The sequence below is a fragment of the Echinops telfairi genome, unplaced genomic scaffold, assembly GCF_000313985.2.
Source record: "Echinops telfairi isolate 266 unplaced genomic scaffold, ASM31398v2 ScPeMD7_7424;HRSCAF=8462, whole genome shotgun sequence".
Classification (NCBI taxonomy): Eukaryota; Metazoa; Chordata; class Mammalia; order Afrosoricida; family Tenrecidae; genus Echinops; species Echinops telfairi.
In genome coordinates, this window is record NW_022111324.1 from 95,207,762 (window position 1) to 95,229,478 (window position 21,717).

Below are 21,717 nucleotides of genomic sequence, written 5' to 3' on the forward strand. Positions count from 1 at the left end.
TTTCCTTTGACTTTCCTCTTGTCCCACTGTCATGCTTAGTCTTCATTTGGGTTTCAGTAATTCCTCTTGGTTACATTACCCTTGATCACACCCTACCAGGCCTCCTATACCCTCCTCACCACCGATTTGGATCACTTGTTGTTCCCTTGTATTTTTCTATTTTTTAAGTATGCTGTGTAAGAAAAGTTAAAGAACCTTGTACCTCTGTTGGTCATTAGTGCTAGGCATGAATGGTCACTGTGTTTTTATTATGGACTTTATCATTAGATTATTATAGATGATTAATTAGTAGATCCTATTTAATATTTTAACAAAGCACTGATACTGATAAAGTTTGGCTTTAAATATTTGAGAATTGTATTTCACTATAATTGGTTTTGTTTTAATCCCATGTGTTTTGTTTTCTGCATTTAAAAACATTATGAGAAGGGGTCTACAGGCTTTACCAGATTTCACAGCAAATAAAAAAGGCGAGGCTCCCCCTTTCCCCATCTCACCCCCAAACCAGGGAAAGAATAAACTGAGATACATTGTAAACTAAAAACCAAACTCATTGCCATTGAGTCAATGCTGACTAAGAGTTGACCCCCTGTGGGTTTCCAAGACTGTCACTGTTTGCAGGAGTAGAAAGCCCTCTTTCTCCAGAGTTGCTGCTGGTGGTTTCCAACTGCCAACCCTGGGGACCACAGTCCAACCCGTAACCCCTACAACAGCCATTTTTAGGCAACAGCAAATAGACTCTTGGATCGCTGCTCTGCTGCTGCTCTTTTAAAAATCATACAGCTCTTAACACAATCCATACATGCATCCATTGTGTCAAAGCACATTTGTACATTTGTTGCCATCATCATTCTCAAAACATTTTCTATGTGAGCCCTTGATATCTGCTCTTCATTTCCCCCGTTCCCCTCCCCACCTCCCTCATGAACCCCTGATAGTTTATAAAAATACTATTGTTTTGTCATGTTTTACACTGTCGACATCTCCCTTCACTGACTTTTCTGTTGTCCATCCCCTAGGGAGGGGGTTATATGTAGATCCTTGTGATTGGTTCCCCCTTTCTACCCCACCTTCCGTCCACCCTCCTGGTATTGCCACTCTCACCACTGGTCCTGAGGGGATCATCTGTCCTGGATCCCCTGTGTTTCCAGTTCCTATCTGTACCAGTGTACATCCTCTGGTCTATCCGGATTTGTAAGGTAGAATTGGGATCATGATAGTGGTGGGGAAGAGGAAGCATTAAAGAACTAGAGGAAAGTTGTATGTTTCATTGTTGCTACACTGCACCCTGACTGGCATCTCCTCCCTGCGGCCCTTCTGTAAGGGGATGCCCAGTTGCTTACAGATGGGCTTTGAGTTCCCACTCCGCACTCCTCCTCATTCACGATGATATGATTTTTTTGTTCTCTGTTGTCTGATACCTGATCCTATCAGCACCTCATGATCACACAGGCTGGTGTGCTTCTGCCATGTGGACTTGGTTGCTTCTCAGCTAGATGGCCGCTTGTTTATCTTCCAGCCTTTAAGACCCCAGACCCTATATCTTTTGATAGCCAGGCACCATCAGCTTTCTTCACCACATTTGCTTCTTTACCCGCTTTGTCTTCAGTGATCGTGTCCGGAAGGTGAGCATCATAGAATGCCAGTTTAATAGAACAAAGTGTTCTTACATTGAGGGAATACTTAGAGTGGAGGCCCAGTGTCCATCTGCTACCTTAATACTAAACCTATAAATATATGCACATAGATCTTTTTCCCCATAATCATATGTATATATATTTACATATGTACATGCCTGTATTTAGACCCCCATAAATACCCTTTGGCTCCTAGTTCGTTTCTCTATTTCCTTTAATTTCCTTTTGCCCTACTATCATACTCAGCCTTCATTTGGGTTTCAGTAATTCCTCTCAGCTGCATTGCCCGTGAACAAGCCCTACTAGGCCTCTTACACCCTCCTTGTCACTGATTCTGGATCACTTGTTCCCTTGTCCCTGGGTTTGTTAACAGCACTTACTTTCCCCCACCTCCCCCTCTCCCATATCCCTCCTGGAACTGTCGGTCCATTGTTTTCTCCTCCAGATTGTTTATCCCACTTATTTAATCTAGATAGACCTGCAGAGATAATAATATGCACAAAAAACAAGACAGAGCAAAACAAAGCAACAAAGAAAAGAAAACAACAACAAAAACCAATGACACAAAAAAAATGCCTGCAAATATTTCTAGGTCTGTTTGTTGACCTTCTGATGGGGTGCCACGCCCTGGCCCCAAACTCTATTTTCGGTATTTCTTCCAGACTTCCTTGCTCTGCTCCTCTTCTTCTTCTGTTGCATGCCCTTTGTGTTTTGCCTCGGTGTGGTGGGGTCAGATTGGCTGCAGTTCCCACAGTGTGTCTCCAGTGTTGTCCCCTGTGGGGCTATGGGTCAGTGAGGGATGTCGTGTTTCATAGTGGGGCCGGCCATATGACCCTCTCCATGCATTGGCTGCTCTGGGTAGGGATATCATCCTCAAGGCTTGGTGGGCCAGGATGTGCTCCACTCTCTCTTCCAACCCTCTCGTTTGTTCCGTGTGCTCTGATCAGACATGTCCCTCTCTCTGTCCTGTTCTGCTCCTCATGAGCTCTTTGGGAGAGATGTTTAGCTTCTGGGCTATAAAGTGAGAGACACTTACAATCAGGTTTGTGATGAGGATGAACAGAGACAGTGTATTTAAGCATCGGCAGGAACAATGGCACATGTAACATGGAGATGTTTGTTACTCCTTGGACCCCAAGTCGTGTCAGAACTCAGCTTTGGGCCTTGGGCAAATGATCACTTCTACATCACTTTTTATGTTTCTGTTTCAACTACTGTAACACCGTGAGATTATTTTTAAGGCCAGGGTTGCATGTTTCAAGTTGGAATGCGTGCTCAACGTAGCTGAAGGTGGGGCCACTGAGATCTTGTATTGTGGGGCATGCCGAAGAGGGAAGAGGGGACAAGTCCTTGTTGTGTTGACTAAAGACACGCGTACTATTGCCTTTGTTTCTGTCGCTCCCAACTTTTCTGTACTGATTTTCTTTCATTCAGTGTTCGTCAGTTACCGGGCTCTCAACAATGCTTGTTACCAAAGATCATCTCTTATTGACTTCATTGGCTAAAGTAACAACCAGAGCCATGTGGGAGCTGCCCTGGTAAACAATTCCCTTTGGGGTTAGGAAGGAATTCTGCTTCAGCTCTAATAAAAAAGTGATAGTCATGCATTTTTGACTGGTTACTCTCGTCCCCTTAATCTTCACATCCAGGAGCTGTTTGACCTCACTTGGGGCATTGACTCCGAGGTGGTAAGAAGACCCTGTGATGGAAGACTGGTGGGGTGGGAAGGCCCGCAGAGGCTTGTATTTGGGAGGAGTGGACCCTCAGGGTTCTAGATCACAGAGACCTGTAAGAGACCTTTTAACACAGTCAAGGAAGGCGAAGGGTGGTGGCGGCGGTTAATGTAAGGATTTCCAAAGTTCATTCCATCCACAACCAAGGTGGGTATCTGCGTTCAAAGACGAGCAGGAACCAGGGGCAGTCGGACAGCTAGAACACACATGGTCAGCATGCAGGAGCAGCCCGCTGTGAGTCCCTCAGCAGAGTCCAGAGTGTCACTTAGAAAACACTAGGCCCCATTACTTTGGTCATCCCCGCCCCAGGCTCATAAGCAGAGCATTTTCAGGGAGAGGAAGTTACTGGTCTTGCAGTCCTCTTTCGTGGAGGATGAGCCTGGCTTCCCACTCGACTCCAACAAACTTGGTGGACTCCCCAAATAAGGGAGCAGGATGCAGAGCTGGGCAGTCAAAAGGGAATGAAAACAAGAAAGACGAATGCTTTCTCCGGAGGGGCTCGGGGGCCTGCCTGCCAGTGCTGCTCTGGAGGGGAGAACGCCAGTGCCCTCCCCAGAGCCCCAAAGCCTTTTGATGCAGGAGGAGCTGAGACGCTCCCCAGAACTGGATTTCTTTCTGTTTGAGTCCTGCTTTTCCACCAGGGGGTGCACATCTTTTAGATGATCATAGACGTTTAATCCTCTTAAAGATAAGAACAATTGTAAGTTAAATTACTTTCTCTTTAAAGAGTTTTATCAATACAAGAGTGAGAAATTATTGAGTTGATTTTGGCCTTGTTTTTGTTTTTGGCGAAGAAATTTGTGTATTTATATGACTTTAAAAATATTAACTGCACATTAACAGAGCTTTTGAGACTCTACCTCAGGACTTTGTTTACCTTTGTACTTTCCCTAGTAGCTATGTTTGTGGGTCAGGGGGTAATAAGAATAAATTCAATGTATCAGTTACTTCGTTGGACTTTTTTCCCCTCCAGTTTTAAATTATGATGCACATGAAAGTTTACAGAGCAAATTTTCCATTCCACAATTCTCACACAGTTTGTTGCAAATTTTCCATTCAACAATTCATACACAGTTTGTTCCTTGGCCGAGGTTGTGCCTCCCCTCCATGTAATAAGGAGGCCTGGTGGCGCAGCAGTTTCCACATGTTGGGCTCCGATCCACAGGGTCTGCATTTCGAAACCAGTAGCCGCTCTGAGAGAGACAGATCAGGCTTCCTGCTCCTGGGAAGAATGATGGTCTCAGAAGCCCACAGGGGGCAGTTCTACTCTGTCCTAATTTTGATCAGAGCAGTGAGCTTGGTCTTTTTTTTATGATTTTGAGTTTTGTTCCAAATCGCCTTCCTCCATCCAGGGCGTCCACAGCGATGACTTTCAGGGAGGTCAGTGGTAGCAGGTGCGTACTGTGCAGCTCTCTGGTCTCGGGCTTGGAGAACTAGCAACATTTTACTTTGAGAACTTTTTGATTGACGCAGAAAATTGGCCTGGTTTAAATTTTTTGAAGATCAAAATGTGAAGCAAATGTAGCAGACATTTGAACGGTCTCATCTTGTAGCCTCAGTGACAAGCCGAATTGCCATCAGGTGACAGGAAGTGAGGCTGCTGACTGGAACAGATCCCTGATGAGGACTTTCAGTGTGTGTGAGGCAGGAACACATGCCACTAGGGTTCTTGCAATCACACTAGTAAATGCTTAATTGCCAGAAAGACAAGTGCGTTTTTAGTTCAAGTATGCTCTAGAAACTTGGGGATTACTGAGTTTGGCCATGTTTTGAATATTTGGGAGAAAAGTATTTGAATATACCTTGTATACACATCATTAGCAGAATTACTTAAAAATTTACATTGCTAAAATTAATTTTTAATCAGATATAATCTACTTAGTATTCAGATTTGAATGTATAATAGTTCAAGTTTATTTAAATGTTTGAAATGAACTTGTATGCCACATGTTGCCAAATCCACTTTTTCACCTTTCCTCCTTTTTCAACCTCTCAAATCAATATTTAGATCTGAAGGAGTTTTTCCTTTTTTTGTTTTTGTTCCCCCCACTGTCCCTCCCCTCTCCCTGGTCCCATCCTCCATCGCTGGCCTCTTAATAGTCATCAAAGTCTTGTCTGTTGGTGTATAAACTACATTTCTTATATGGTTTTCCTTATCACAATGGTGATATTAAATATTTATCTTTGTCAGATAATTTAGATGGTTAAACCAATGGTTAGCTACTGTTTGAATTTTAACCTGTTTACAATGATGATTGAAATACTCCAAGCTAAGACAGTGTGTACTCTGTGTTTAGAGTCTACTGAGAATATGTGGAATAAGATTTTTGTGTGTGTGACAGTATTTCTAACTCTAGACCATTATTTCTCAAATTTAATTTACATTGCCACCCATGTAAGGAAAACATACTAAAATGACAAATCATTTAAATGTAGTTTCTAACTAGTGAGAAAATTTAAATATTTAAGAAGAAGATTCTATTGGGCAATAGTAAGCCTCCGAGGCCACAAACAGAGGTAATAAGAATAAATAATAATAACAATAATGATGATAATAATAATAAAAAACCAACCCCCAAACAATGCACTTCTGTCTGGTCACTGCTGACTCCTAGCAGCCCTCTAGAGCCACTTTGAGCCATGCTGACAGTGGAGAGTTTTTCACTCTCCACACAAGAGCCTGCTCGGTGCAGGGCTGACTGTTGAGAGAGCGTGATCTAGGCCACACTGCCCATTCTTCCTTTGTGGTCTGTCTGCAATACAAGCAAATAGCTGCAGAAAGTAAATAGCTGCTTCCAGAAGTGTCCCTAGGGAGCTAGCGACACTTGTCTGGTGCATTTGTTTTAAGGACACAGTTAAATATGCTTTTCACTTGTACTTTACTCCAGACAATAATGATGGTGGGACTAGATTCCCTGCCTCTCAAGTCTCCGTGCCGCCCTCAACAATTCAGGTCTGGGAGAAACGTTGTAGGGTTAGAGAAAGAGGACTGAATTCTTTTATTCTCATCTCCTTTCAAACACATGTTCTTTGGATATTTGTTCAGAAGGAGAAATAAAGCCAAATGATTTCCTTCCATGTTGTCATAGTTTACTATCTTTACTGACCACTGTCTCCCTTCACCCGCTTTTCTGTTGTCTGCTCCCCTGGGAGGGGGTTATATGGAGATCATTGTGATCAGTTCCCTCTTTCTCCTGCCACCTTCCTCTTCCCCTCCTGGTATCTCTTCTCTCATTATTGGTCCTGGGGGGTTTAGCTGTCTTGGATTCCCTTTTTTGTTAGTTATTATCTGTACCCGTGTACATGTTCTGTTCTAGCTGGATTTGTAAGGTAGAATTGGGGTCATGATAGTGGGGGTGGAAGCATTAAAGAAGTAGAAGAAATTGTATGTTTTATTTTTGCCCTTCCAAACCACTGTAGTATCCATCCTTGGTATGCACATTCTTTTGGTTGGTGTTTCGTCCTTTTGTTTTCAATTCCCCATATTTATAACTTAACCAAAGTGCATCCACGTTTTCCAGGTCTGATAGCCCCTCCTGGAGCTCATGAGGAACGCCTTGTAGTAGCTCCATTTTCTCTGTATCCTCACTACCATGGGGATTTATTTCTTTTTTGCTATTCTGATGGGACAAAACTGGTATCTTCTTTAAATTTGCACGTGATGGGTTTTTTGGGGGCGGTTAAATCCTGTGTGCATTGCCTTTGTGTGCCTCCTTTTAGATGTGGGACCTTTTCTCAGCCCACTTGAAGGAGCCCCCTTTCTCTCTCAGGGTGTTAGCGCCTCACCCTCCGTCACGGAGCACTTACAACTCCTTCTCTCCCTCTCTATTCCATTTATGGCGGGGTTTTTCATATCAACATTTTAAATGTTTATACATAGACCACTTGGTGTCAGTTTTTCTTATTCTGAACTGTGGCTATATAAATATTCTCCAAAAGTTTCTTCTAAGATTTTTTTATTGGAAACATCATCTTTCACGGATTCTGAGATGTGCACTTTTTAAACACCTTAACATCTCAGTTACTTCTTGCAGTGATGTGTCTGACCCTTGCTGGTGGTGGGCTGTTGTGTTTTTCTTGTGGCATTTAAGATAAATGGCTTGTGTCGTAACTGTTGTCTTGAATACTATCTATGGTGGTATTTCCTGCATTTTAGATCTTTAATTTCTTTGTATCTTTTTATATATATGTGAAAAGTACAGTGTGTTCCCCCGCGCCCCCAGCCCCACCCCCCAGCTTCCTAGAAATAGAGCCAGTTTCCCAGGATTGCTTAATAAGTGAAGAATCCCTTTTCCCCGTAACAGGATTGCCACAGGGAGTAGCTTCCCTTCAGTGCATGGACTCCGGGGCCTGGCGCACTGATCTGTTTACTCACGCCTTTATACTGGGAGCAGCCCTGGGGTGGAATTGGTTATGGATTGAGCCGCACCTTCAGCTCTTCCTGACCTTGGTCAGCTACTGGGCATTTATGTTCTTCTTGGCCAGAAGTTAGATTGGGTTAATATTTATGTGGCTCTAAATACACAGTGGCTCCAAAATATTTATGAAAAAAAATCCTTTATATTTCAATTTCATTTTCCATGAGTGTTCTGAAGCCCAACAGTAAATAAATACATCGTTCACTTCTAAAACGCAACTTCGTACCTGGATCCTCAGAGGGTCCTGCTTAATAGGCCCAGGGCAGCTTTTCCCGTGCTCCTGGCATGAATAAAAAGATACCAAATTTGCCCATGAACTTTTTGAAGCCTGTATATGTGTACAAAACACACCATGCTTCATTAATTTCTGCGTATACCCTTACATATACACCTTAGTGTACACTTTACGGTCCAAGTTGGGCAGCCATTCTTACTATTTCTTACCAACTTTCTCTACTCATGGTCTTGCATTCAGTGCATTCTGAGCAAATGTCTCCCCTTGCCCCCTGCCCCCTGCCCCCAATGTGTGCATGCTTAAATTTATGCTGACATATCCGGAAATTCATTGGGTTGTAGAATTCCTTTAACTTACCATGTCTCGGGCATACTGTGAAGGTGCTGTGGGGTGGAAAGGTGGCGGGGGCCACTGTGCTGCTCAGCTCCGGAGGAGTGCCGGTGGTGGTGGTGGTGGTGTCCCCTGCAGTTGGGCCGTGGGAACTGCCCTGGGCTAGCCCATGCCTTTCCTGCAGTAAACATATGTCCAGTAAGTGTTTAGCAGTGACTGTGCGGAACCCTCTGCAGTTAAAGAACATCCGTTAGTGTCAGTTGGCCCTCTCGCCCACAGAAGGAAGTTAATGTGTACAGTGACGTCATGTAAACATCTTCTCACAGTAGATTCCAAACCTCATTCTTTGCCAGTTTAAGAATGCATCTTAATTTTAACAGTACATGCCTTTTGAAGTGCTTTCTCTATCATTTGGTAATGGCATAAATATGCCTTACTAAAATTGTTGTCACATGATATTTACAAATACTAGAAAATCAGGCTTTACAATTGTATTTCACACTTCACCAGTTTGAAATCCAGCAGTTTATTTGCATTTTTAATACTTAACATTACTCTTTAAAAATGGAATGTGATTTTTCAAAACAATAGTACGTAGTTTGGTGAACACCCAGCAAAGAATTAGAACACCCAGAATTTCATGGGAGATTCTAAAATAACTTTAGCAATATAGAAACTTGGAAGAAAAATAAATTAAAAAAACTTGAAAAAAATGATGACTTTTATCTGAACTACCTTTGTAGGTTTTATAGACTTTAAGATTGTGTTTAAAAATTTTAGTATATGTGCAAACACATTAATATTCTGCACTTGACTAGTAGTCTTAAAAATTGACCATACAGTAATATTTGGTTAATGGCCAAATATATTTATTTTCTATTGCATTTCTAAAAACCTTTAATCTTATAACCTCATTAAATAACCTTTAAAACAAGCCCATCCTATGTTGGTACCGTCATTGTTCCTGTTTTAGAGAAAAGGGACACAAACGCCGACAGGAGTAAGAAGCTCCAGGCTCAGTGGGGGTACATGTTGACAGAGAAGAGACTGGAATTAGAATTCTGGTCTGTCAAAGCCATAGCCTTACACGTCTTACGCTGCCACATTCTTAAGAACATAGAATTTCAGTCAAATACTTTCAGCGATAATTTTAAAACTAAATATTATGAATATAATTCTCTTTTCTTATTAAATACTTTTATTGGGGACTCTTACATCTCTTATCAGAATCCATACTTTCATCCATTGTGTCAAGCACATTTGTACATATGTTGCCATCATCATTTTCAAAGCATTTTCTTTCTACTTGAACCCTGGATATCAGCTCCTCATTTTCCCCTTTCCTTCCCACCTTCATGAACCCTTGATAAGTTTTAGATTATTATTTTCAGATCTTACATTGTCTTCTGTCACTCTTCACCTTCTTTTCTGTTGTTTGTCCCTCTGGGAGGGGCTTACATGTCAATCCTTGTGATCGATTCCCCCTTTCTCCCCCCACCTTCCCCTTATCCTCCTGGTATTTCTATTCTCATTGATGGCCCTGAGGGGTTTTTCTCTCCGGGATTCCCTGTGTTGTGGGCTCTTATCTGTAGCAGCCTGCATGTTCTCATCTAATCCGATTTGGAAGGTAGAATTGAGGTCATGATAGTGGTGGGGAGGAAGCATTAAAGAACTAGAGGAAAGTTGTATGTTTCATCGGTGCTATACTGCATCCTGACTGCCTCATCTCTTCCTTGTGACCCTTCTGTAAGGGGATGTCCAATTGTCTACAGATGGGCTTTGGGTTTCCACTACTTGTCCCCCCCACCCCTCCATTCACATTGGTATGATTTTGTTTTGGGTCTTAGATGTCTGATACCTTATTCCATTGACACCTAATGATCACACAGGATAGTGTGCTCCTTCCTTTATTTTTAAACCTTTAATACCACAGATGATATATCTTTTGATAGTCGGGCACCGTCTGCTTTCTTCACCCCATTTGCCTATGCACCCATTTTATCTTTAGTGATCGTGTCGTGAAGGTGAGCATCACAGGATGCTGGATTATTAGAACAAAGTGTTCTTGTGTTGAGGGAATACTTGAGGCCCAATGTCTATCTGCTACCTTAATTCTTTACATAGATCTATATAAGTACATAGATCTATCTCTCTATAGTTATATATAAATATATTTACATATGTACATGCCTGTATTTAGACCTCTCTAAATATCCTTTGCCTTCTCGTTCTTTCCCGTTTCTTTTGATTTCCTCTTGTCCCACCATCATATTCGGCCTTCTTTCGGGCTTAGTAATTCCTCACTGTTACATTGCCCTTGATTAAGCCCCTCTAGGCATCCTATGCCCTTCTCTCCATTTATTTTAGTTCACTTGTTGTTCCCTTGTCCCTGGGCTGGTTGACCCCCTCACCATTCCTTTCTCCCATCTCCCCTTCTCATGTTTCTGCTGGAACCGTGGGTCCCGTTGTTTTTGTCTCCGAATTGTTTATCCTGCCTATCTTATATAGATAAACATGCAGAGACATTAATAAGGGCAAAAACCAGGCAAAGCCAAACAAAACAACAAAGGAAGACAAAACCAACAAACCCCCACCACCAACAAAACTCCCCAAATAACAACAAAAAGAAAGCCAGTGACAAAAAAGGAAAAGCCTATAAATAGTTCCAGGTCTGTTTTTTGACCTTTAGGAGTGTTTTCCAGTCTGATGGGGTGCCACACTCTGTCCCCAAAGTCTATTTTTGGTATTCCCCGGGGACTTCATTGCTTTCGCTCTCCTTGCTGTTCTGTTGCACGCCCTTAGTGTTTAATGTGATGGGGTCAGTTTGTCCCCCGTAGCGCTATGGTTCAGTGAGGGATGTCCTGTCTTGGGGTGGGGCCGGCCCTATGGTCCTCTCTGTGCGTTGTCTGCTCTGAGCAGGAATACCGTCCTCGGGGCTTGGTGGGCCAGGATGAGTTCCCTCCCTCTCCATCCCTCTTCGTTTCTCCTGTGTGCTCTGATCAGACTCGCCCCTCTCCTCAAGCTGTAGCTTCAGTGCTGTTCTCTGAAGTGCATTCTTCGGGGCGGGCTCCACATAGCTGGGATTGGGGCCAGCCCCATGAATAGAATTCTTAATGCTTATGGGATGTGTATAAGTTGTGTACAATTTAATTTAGAGGAAAATCAAGGATAAAGTATAACCCTTCTATAAATCAAACTCACTGCCATTGAGTCATTTCCAACTTACCACAAACCTATGCACTGCCCTTGTGGGTTTCTGAAATTCTCACTCCTGCAGAGTTTCGAACTGCTGACCTCATGGTTAGCAGCCCGCTATGATAGCATAATCCATCTATAGCGACGTAAAGAATAAGGAAGCGAAAAGGACTGTGCAGCTTCAAAGGACTTGAGGCATCTTGTTAAGGTCATTGTTAGAGGAATCAGAAAACTATATACTTGGCTAGTGGAAGGAATTGTTTTAGGGGAAGGAATTTTTTGGAAAATGAGAGACAGGTTTTATTGAGCGCTCATTTTATTCCCCCTGCTGTGCTGGGCACAGTCAGTTGTATTGCTTCCTTGGGGAAATAGGTCCACCATAGCCCAACCAGTGAAGTTTGGCAGTACCCTCACTCTGCTTTTGCAGTGGAATTGTCTGTCTGATGGTGTGCTCCTTCACTTGTGTGGAACTTTTGGTAATTCTATGCAGACCAGTTCATTCCCATAGCTGTATGTATCAGAATGTGTCAGCATTGGCTGCTGTCACTTGCCATCGTGGGGCACACTCAGTTTTCTTAGGGAGCCAGGCAAGAAGAACATAGGACCTTTTTTGTGGAGTTAGTTGCACTTCTCTATTCAGAGGAGTGCCAGCATTGGTTCTTGAGTGATTTGCATAATATGGGGTGTGGTTAGAGACCCTCTAGAGTCTATGAGACTGAAGCACTGTGCCAACGAGGCACCCAACCCTCTGGAGTTTACATGTAGACTGTGCCTTCGACTCTTGCTAGGAGCCCTAGTGGCATAGTAGATTTTGTGGTGGGCCGACCACAAGGTCTGCAGTTTAGACCTACCAGCCACACTATGGGAGAAAGAAGAGGTGTTCTTCTGCTCCAGAAAACAATTTACAGCCATGGGCAGTTCTATTCTATCCTATAAGGTCACTGTGAATCAGAATCAACTCGATAGCAGTGAATTTGAATTTTTCCCTTCAAGATTTTTGCTGGAACTCTGTTTTTTTCTACCAGCATTTGTATCCATGGGTGTTTTTCACCTTTGAAGGCTTACTGTTAGGGAGATAACCTCAATTCAGGTGGCTTTTTGCCTCTGTTCAAAAGTTATCAATTCTAGGTACCATGGGGTCCAGTGGTAAGAGCAATTAGGCCCACACACATCACAAGCCTGGCAGGGGGAAGACATGTCAACATGGCCTGTGGGCAAACCTGATATAGAAGCCCAGGAGCCCAGCTTTCCTACTCCTTTGGTTGAGAGAATGAAACTTGCTTAAATAAAGAATTAGATCTTTTGTTTCCATGTGTTTCCACCCATGTGGTCAGTGGTTTATATTCTTTAATGCTCTATCGCTTCATAAACCTTGTGTTTGTCTTCTAGCCAAAACTGCCTATAGCCCCTTCCCAGTTGCTTCTACCCCTCCACCCCCTTTTTCTTTTGTAATTACACTGTTACCTGTTGTGTTAGTCTTGGTTGATGAGAGAAACACTTTCATAGACACTGCAATGTGTTAGTCTGGGTAGACTAGAGAAAAAATCCATGGACACTCATGTGTATAAGAAAGAGCTTTATATAGAAGAGTAGTTGGAATATTGAGAAAACATCCCAGCCCAGTCCAGATCAAGTCCATAAGTCTGATATTAGCCCATATGTCTGATACCCATTTATGAAGTCCTCTTCAGACTCACGAAACACATGCAATGATTCTGAGTGCAGGAAGATCACAGGCTAGGGGGTGGGAAGTCTTATGGATCTAGTGGCGGTGTAAGCATCTCAGCACTGGCAGGCAGCTCCTCAAGCTCGGGCCACTAGTGTAGTTCCTTGTGTCTTGTCAGCTGCAATATCTCCCAGGGAGTGAGCCTGTGTCCCTCCTCAAGTGAGCTATTTATTTCCTGGTGCTTCCAAATGAGGTCATCAAGCTGCCACCTGATTGACAACTAAACTTCACCCCTTCATTCTTAATCCTCTCACATTGACAAACAATTTTGTAAATTACCAGACCTGTTAGCCAAGGACTGAACCCAAACGCCCAATGGCTGCAGTGTTCATGCTACCTGCATACACTCCCTATTTGGAAATGCAACCCAAAGCACCAAATACTTTGAAAAACACACAGAATTGACTTTGCTGTGAAGTCCAGAGTTTCAGAAGAGGTTTTCTGGTGGTTTTTTTTTTAACGTCATTAAAACAAAGCTATCCTCAGTCCTCATGAAACCAAGACCCAGTGAGGTTTTGTGACTGTTTACAGGTACTTGGAGCAAAATGCAATTTGCGTGGGGACAGTTTTTGTGTGAGTTTTGTGTGAAAACTCACACATCTACTGCCAAGGAGATCATTCAGCACTTTGAGGGCTGTCCCGTCGACCTCCTTGTGTGTGATGGGGCCCCGGACATAACTGACCTTCAAGATGTGGATGAGTACATGCAGGCCCAACTCCTCCTAGCTGCTCTGAACATTGCTACACATGTTCTGAAACCCGGGGGCTGCTTTGTGTCCAAGATCTTCCGAGGCCGGGATGTGACGCTGCTCTACAGCCAGCTGCGCCTCTTCTTCTTGAAGGTGGTGTGTGTCAAGCCCCGGAGCAGCCGGAACTCCAGCATTGAGCCCTTCGTTGTCTGCCAGGGTCATGACCCTCCTGCGGGCTTCTTACCAGACCTGACCAAACCCTTATTGGATCACACATACGACCCAGATTTCAACCAGCTAGATGGCCCCACCCGCATCATTGTGCCATTCGTGACCTGTGGGGACCTGAGCACCTATGATTCCGACCAAAGTTACCCCCTGGATCTCGACGATGGCTCAGAGTACCAGTACACTCCACCCACGCAGCCTCCCATCTCTCCACCGTACCAAGAGGCCTGCACGCTGACGAAGAAGGGGCAGCTGGCCAAGGAGATTCGCTCCTAAGGGTCCCTATTAGCAGAAGACATGTTGCCCCAACCCATGGCTGCCCCCCCATCCCACCCCCAGCTGGCCTTTAAGGTGGACGACAGTGATAGGAGTTGCCATAGCAACATATACAGCTGGTTGGACTCAGAAGCTGTTCGTTGTCAGAGAGCCAGAATTTGCATTGATGAACTTGGTTTCCATTACTGTCATCGCATCAAGAGGGCCTGAACCTGTAAGCAATCCCAAGTGGAAATAGCAAAGAAATATTGCAAACTAAATAAAAACTTGTTTTTGCACCACAGATGGAATTTTAGAATGAGATCTTGCCTCTTGTCTACATAAACCTTTCTAGATATGTCCTATCATGTCCAGAATTTACCTGTAATGTAGGGGTTCTGAACCAGGATAGAAGTTGAGTATTCATGAACTTGCAGAAGAAAAATATTACATCTTGATCTTCATTTAGAACTGAATTCCATTTCACTCCTAATTATGGATGCTGGCAATAAGTCATAGTAATAAAAGTACTACCTGCAACCTTAAAAAAAATAGTAGACAGTGAGTTTGTGGTGAGCTTCACCACTAGTTTGTGTGTGAGTTTTCACCACTAGTGTGCTCAATTCACATCACTCAAGCCTGCCAGTGCTTATGTGGTATATATGTAGCCCTTTCCTGCTTGGTCTGTTTGAATAAGGAGGCCAGTCAAAGAAAAGGTGACGTGGGTCTATTCACCGTGTCTTATAAGAGCTTGGATTTCCGCACGCAAGCCAATCCTCGTTATTGAAAGCAGAGTAGCTGAAAAGATCATGCCAAATATTTTTAAAGGTGGGCATGGGGTGGGCATAATAATGTCTCCCAAACCTTTTGTACCTGTTATGCTTATTATGCGGTGTAGCTTATCAAATAATACAGGCACTCCGATACATGTGCTAGGATGTAGAAACTTTGGAGGAGATGTGGGACATAAGATATGTGTTATGGCAGGTTTCATCTGTATTTAAGGTAAAAGTAATTTTGGCACACGCTCATCCTGTAGAGTAGCTTCCCTCTGGGAAGTGTTTCTTTGTGCCACCTTCCCTCCGTTTTGTCCTCTGAGTGGGTGGGTGGTCACCCTCAGAAAGTAGGATCACAGTGGCATTTGTCTTTCTCAGAGTCTTGTGGGATGACAGCACTGGACTGGGTGTGTGTGTAAAGCTTTGCAAAGGGTAGGGGCCGTTTTACATTATCCATGACTTCTCTCTATGCCACTAGAGTATTTCGACCTAACCAGTGCCTTCTCTTATATAAATACCTTGTTCTCTGTGCCAGCGATCCATGGTGGCACAGTGAGCTAACCATTGGGATGCTCAGGGCTGGCGATTGGAGCCCACCAACCACCGGACACACCGGGCAATCTGCTTCCATAAAGATTGGCAGCCTCAGAAACCACGTGGGCGGATCTCCTCTGTCTCCCAGGGTGGCTGTGAATCTGAATCTATTCCCCAGCAGTGGGTTTGCTTTTGGTTGGTTCTCTGTTCATGAGTCTTTCCAAGTAGCCCAAGAAGGTATTTTTCTGTGTGCTTACTTAGGTAATAAATACCCTTTATCTGCAGAAAAGATGAAAATATGATTTACAGAAACCTCAAAGTTGTTTAAAGGCATTAACTTGGTGGATTTCTAACTAAAAACTTGCAAACGTTTTGGCAAGTTGAATAGCCATATCAAGCAAGCTTCCTTTTTTTAGCATGTCCCATTTGGGATTTCAGCAGTACATATTATGATATTATGTAACGTGGAGAACACTTCTTTTGTGAATGCTTACTGCTCTTTTAGTTATAATTGTTTACTGTAACAGAGTTGAAATATGGTGAACTGGTTTATACCATTAACATGAAGATGAAAAGCCACAGGCTGTTCACAAGGAGGAATGCTAATGATCTGGTGTGGGATCTAAGTCCTTGTTACTCCAGGAAGCTGCCTGTCTGCTCCCCTAGGCTGGGCCTCACCTCACTGCCCTGTCTGTCCTTAGCATCCCCTAAAGACCAGGTATGTGCATAGCCCAGTGGACACAACCCGTCTGTATGAGGGATCTATTGGGTGGCTTGGGTCTCTTGTCTCCAGTACTGTGTGTGGTGACGTTCCTGTGTGGCACCAATGGTGAAGGACTTGGCTACTAAGAATTTGATGGCTCAGAGGGCAGAGGATGCTTGGGGGCGGGGGTGGGGGGCTCGATCAAGGGCAACATACCCGAAAGGAATGATCACAACCTGAATGAAGGCTAAACATGATAGTGGGGTAGGAGGAAAGTAAAAGGAAATAGAGAAAAGAAGAGTGGGAGGCAAAGGACATTTAGAGAGGTCTAAGTAAGTAAGTCTTTACATGCATATATGTAAATACATTTATATATAATGACAGGGGACTAGATCTATGTACACACACACACACATATATATATAAAGTATTATGGCAGCAGATGGACATTGGGTCTCCACTCAAGTACTCCCTCAATGCAAGAACACTTTGTTCTAATAAGCTGGCACTCTGTGATGTTCACCTTTCCTGACATGATTGCTGAAGACAGAAGCATGCATAAGCAAATGTGGTGAAGAAAGCTGATGGTGCCCAGCGATCAAAAGATAATAGCATATGGGGTCTTAATGGCTTGAAGATAAACAAATGACCATCTATCTGAGAAGCAACAAAGCCCACATGGAGGAAGCACACCAGCCTGTGTGATCATGAGATGTTGATGAAATCAGGTATCTGGCATCAAAGACCCAAAACAAAACAAACAAACACAAAGCTTATCCATGGGAATGAGGGGAAGGGCAGAGTGGAGACCCAAAGCTCATCAGCAGTCAGTTGGACACCCCCTGTCAGAAGAGCCACAAGGAAGAGAAGAGCCAGTCAGGGTGCAGTATAGCACCGATGAAACATACAACCTTCTGCTATTTCTTTAATGCTTACTCCTCCACCCCCACCCCCAACTACCATAACCCCAATTCTATCTTACACATCTGGCTAGACCAGAATATGTATACTAGTCGAGATATGAGCTCCCAACACAGGGAATCCAGAACGGATAAACCCCTCAGGACCAATAAGGGGAGCAGTGATACTAGGAGGGTAAGGGGTTACAGATCACAGTAATTGGCAATATGGCCCCCCTTCCACGGGGACAGACAGCAGAAAAGTGGATGAAGGGAGACAGTGGTCTTGTAAGACATGGAAAAAATAAAGAATAATTTATAAATTATCAAAGGGACATGAGGGAGGGAGGGGGAAAAAACAAGCTGATGCGGGGGGCTCAAGAAAATGTTTTGAAAAAGATGACAAATGTACAGATGTGTTTGACACAATGGATATATTTATAGATTGTGATAAGAGCTGTAAGATGCCCCAATAAAATAAAATTTAAAAATAAAATAAAATAACTTGATGGGTCACACAAGCACCTTCAAAAACAGACTTGGTGATCTGCCTCTTAAAATCAGCCATTCAAAACCCGGTGGAGCACACACAGGGGTGATGTCTGTCAGCGTTGATTCAATAGTCACTGTAATTTTTTTTTGTCTCTGTGATAACATCTTCACCTATAAAAAGGTCCACATGGCTGTTGTAAAGATTAATGAAGACAGTTCATAAAAGGAACTAGCATAGCATAGCAGCCGATGCTGTCAGTGGGTCTGAATCGCTTCCTCCGCCCTGTACTGCGCTCACTGTCCAGATCAATTGCTTGTATTGGCCTTCTCGCTGCGCCCACCGCCTCGCCTCATCTTCAGCCTTGATCTCCCTGAGCTGGCCTTCCTTTAAACAAACTGCATTCCTTTGTGTTTCCAGGTTTTTGCTCCAATCTTTTTACCTGGTCAGCGGCACCCTTGCCCTTTGTCTCTGGCTACTGAAATCCCTCCTGTTGCAGCCCACAAATGGTGGGGAGAGTATCTGGGAGTCTCCGTCAGGTGCTAGGTGACCATCATTGCTGTCCGGTCACTGCTGTTTCTGGGCCTTGTCAATAATCGTGTGCTTACTTGCCCATGCACATGCTTCAGTACATGCACATAGCATAAGATGAAACTGAAAATGTTTACTTACCTCTTTGATCTAATTCTACTGTCTCTTTCACCATGCCAATCCTTGTTCTGAATGACTCCTAGAATCCAGAATGACAGAATCACTCTTTTTCCTTATCCCATAATGCAGACACAGCAGATACTGAAAAATATCACCACCACCTTCGTGACTTTTGTCCTTAGGAATGCCCCAAGAGAGGTAAACAGTTGAATTCTTGTATTTTAATTATCACTTGTTTCTCACTCTGTCATTATGCCACAACTCAGTGCATATTGAAATTGATTTGTCACATTTACTTTGGATGCTTAGGGATTTTTTTATTTAAAAAATTCATTTCAGAGAGTGTTTGAAAAGTTTTAAAATGGGAACAAAGTATAACCAAGTAGTCTCTGCCAGCTCCTCTTTAACAAATACCATTTCAGACAGTCCGGGCTGATTCTCCCCGTTTTCTTTTTGCAATATGCACAGGTGCTGGGGCATGCATGCGTACATGTGTACTCACCAGGAGGCTTCAGGAAGTCCATGGCAGCATGGAATGAAATGATTATGGAGTTTTTCCACAAGTTCTGTAAAGCCTCTTTGTATAGATAAATATATATTTATCCATCTTATAATGTATTAAAAAAACAATAAAACACTGCCATAAAATTAATTCAACTCAGAGCAAACCTATAGGACAGAGTAGAATTGCCCCTTGGTTTTCAAAGCTGTAATCTTTATGGGACTTAAAGTGTCACATTTTTCTCCCACAGAGCCACTGGTGAGTTCAGACCTCTGCCCTTTTGGTTAGCAGCCATTGTGCCGTCCGGGCTCTTCATATAACGTATAGATAGAAAATGTGTACGCACATATGCATATATGTGTACATTGACCTATGTTTTTTATTCCTAAAGGAAAGACAGCCAGTCTGGTTGCACTTTAACAAGCAGACTAACTTTTTTCGCTTGGGGAAGAAGGCTGTAGCAGAAGAGGCAATAGCCCAGTGCGTCTCAACCTTCCTAATGCCACGACCCTTTCATACAGTTCCTCATGTTCTGGTGACCTCCGCAACCATACGGTTATTTTCGTTGCTACTCCATAACTATAATTTTGTTATTGTTATGAATCGGGCGACCCCTGTGAAAGGGTCGTTCGACCCCAGGTTGAGAACTGCTGCTGTGGCCGAAGAGGTTGCATTGCTTTACTAGTGATATTTTTTGCTTCTTGGTTTGTTTGTTTTTAAATCATCATAAACTCTTACTCAGTGTGCTTTATAATTTGGTAGCATTTCTTTCCATAATTATACATGTTTATAATTATACTTCAGCAGTCTCACAAGAGAGCCTCCGTGGCTTTCTGGAAAATTGTTCTTTTATGTAAACTTGCCCAGATGAGTTACAGTTGGAACTGCCCTCCCTGGTTTCCAAATGAGTTCAAACACGGCAGAGGGACTTTCCAAATGAGCAAAGCATGTCGTTGCGTGTGTTAGCTCACACAAATGGAAGTGACTGACCCAGCTGTCGCCTACTAGGGAAGCAGCCCTGTGCGTTAAAAGTGGTCATTGGAAATTCTGGCTTCCTGTTTGTAAACTGCTTGAGATGAATGAAGAACAGACTTCAGTGGTACCACAGTGGTCATACGTACATTCAGCGTCTGGCCCTAACTTATTTTTTCTCCTATTTTAGAATGTTTATTACATTAGAAGGCTGTAACCATATGGTAGATTATGTTTGCTTATGAAGGATGCATTTCCACAATATGTGTCTTTGGAATGAAAAACAATATCCTGTTAAACCCTCCATATATACGGTTTTCTTTCTCCCCTCCTCCATCTTTCCTCTCTCCCTCCCTCAATATCCTATACAATTGTCTGTGTAGCTTTAAAATGGTACTGTCAGTAAATGTACTAGACTCAAGTCAGTGGTAGAACCCACTAGCTCAGGGGTCCTCAAACTTTTTAGACAGGGGGCCAGTTCACTGTCCGTCAGAACGTTGGAGGGCCGGACTATAGTTTAAAATAAAACTATAAACAAATTCCTATGCACACTGGACGAGTCCGCTGCTAAGCAGGACAGGCAGCAGCGGCAAAAACACCCGGCGGGCCGGATAAATGTCCTCGGCGGGCCGCATGTGGCCCACGGGCCATAGTTTGAGGACCCCTGCACTAGCTGCTCCGGAAAGAAAAGATGATGTTTGTTCTCATAAAGATCTACAGCGTTGGAAAACCTATCTAGAGACTTGATGGAAGTGGGTTTGGGCTTTTGGTTTTTTGATGATTAGGAAATTATCTTTTGGAGATTTGTAATAGATGGCCCGAAGGTAGTTTCTCGGGTAGGTGAGGGGTTGCTATTACTGCAATTTTCGCAACAAGTTGATGTTCATTATTAGAAAAGCCGCATGTCTGCTTCATTTTATGGCGATACATTTTTATCCTGCATCAGAAGACTGTTTGAGAAGCTGCTTTCATTCACAGCCCCACATTGGGAACCATCTGCAAAGACTCGTGTCTGTAGTCGGGGTGTTTCAGAACAGACTTCACAAGAGACCAGTAGAACACCATGAATATTTCCTAGCTCAGTGGTGTGTAGTGTTTTGTTTGATGCAGCAAGCCAAATCTTACTTGCAGATTTTCTGGTTCAAACATTTATAGTCTGTATTAGAAAGAGAGTGGGATTTTTCTCCTGGTCACACTGCACCATGAAGCTTAGGAAGGATGAAGAGGTGAGACCAGCAACATTGGAAGGTGCTCTAAGCTTGGAAGGGAAGGCTGCTTATATCAGACAGCAACCCTGATGATCAGCTAACCTGAATGTTAGGTATTCCAGAAAACCAGGAAACAACTTCACTAAGTGTCTGATAATCTGACGATTTTCCGGCTCTGGGGAAAGGATGTGAGGAACAGGAGGTTCCACAGCCCTGGACAAGGCAGAATCCACTTAAGGGCAAAAGTAAACCCCAAGGGAAAACAAAGTTTGTTTTTCCTAGCTTCTTATGGCTCGAAACAGAACCAAACAAAGAAAAAATGACACAAGAGCACAAGATGGACACACGAGTCTCAGATGTGCGGTGACTTCTAATGTTTCAGTGATGAATACCAGTACTATTGGGCTGAATATCTTGTGCCTGGTGCTTGTTCTGTATTTAAGGGTATTTTAAAATATAATCACATAAGTAGGATTATAGAAAAGGAATGAGGGGATATGTCTTTTTAGGACAAATATAAGCTATCACTTGCTATT

At 43.2% G+C, this 21,717-nt stretch overlaps 2 protein-coding genes across 3 annotated transcripts in view; both read left to right on the top strand.

The window, feature by feature from the left end:
* HIVEP1 (HIVEP zinc finger 1) overlaps nt 1-21,717 on the top strand; it is a 147,162-nt gene that overhangs the window by 23,418 nt on the left and 102,027 nt on the right. The gene's annotated exons all lie outside the window — the stretch shown is intronic.
* On the top strand, nt 13,820-14,677 carry LOC101642181 (putative tRNA (cytidine(32)/guanosine(34)-2'-O)-methyltransferase). The gene is given in 1 exon segment (XM_045297947.1): nt 13,820-14,677. A coding segment is annotated over 1 exon segment (858 nt).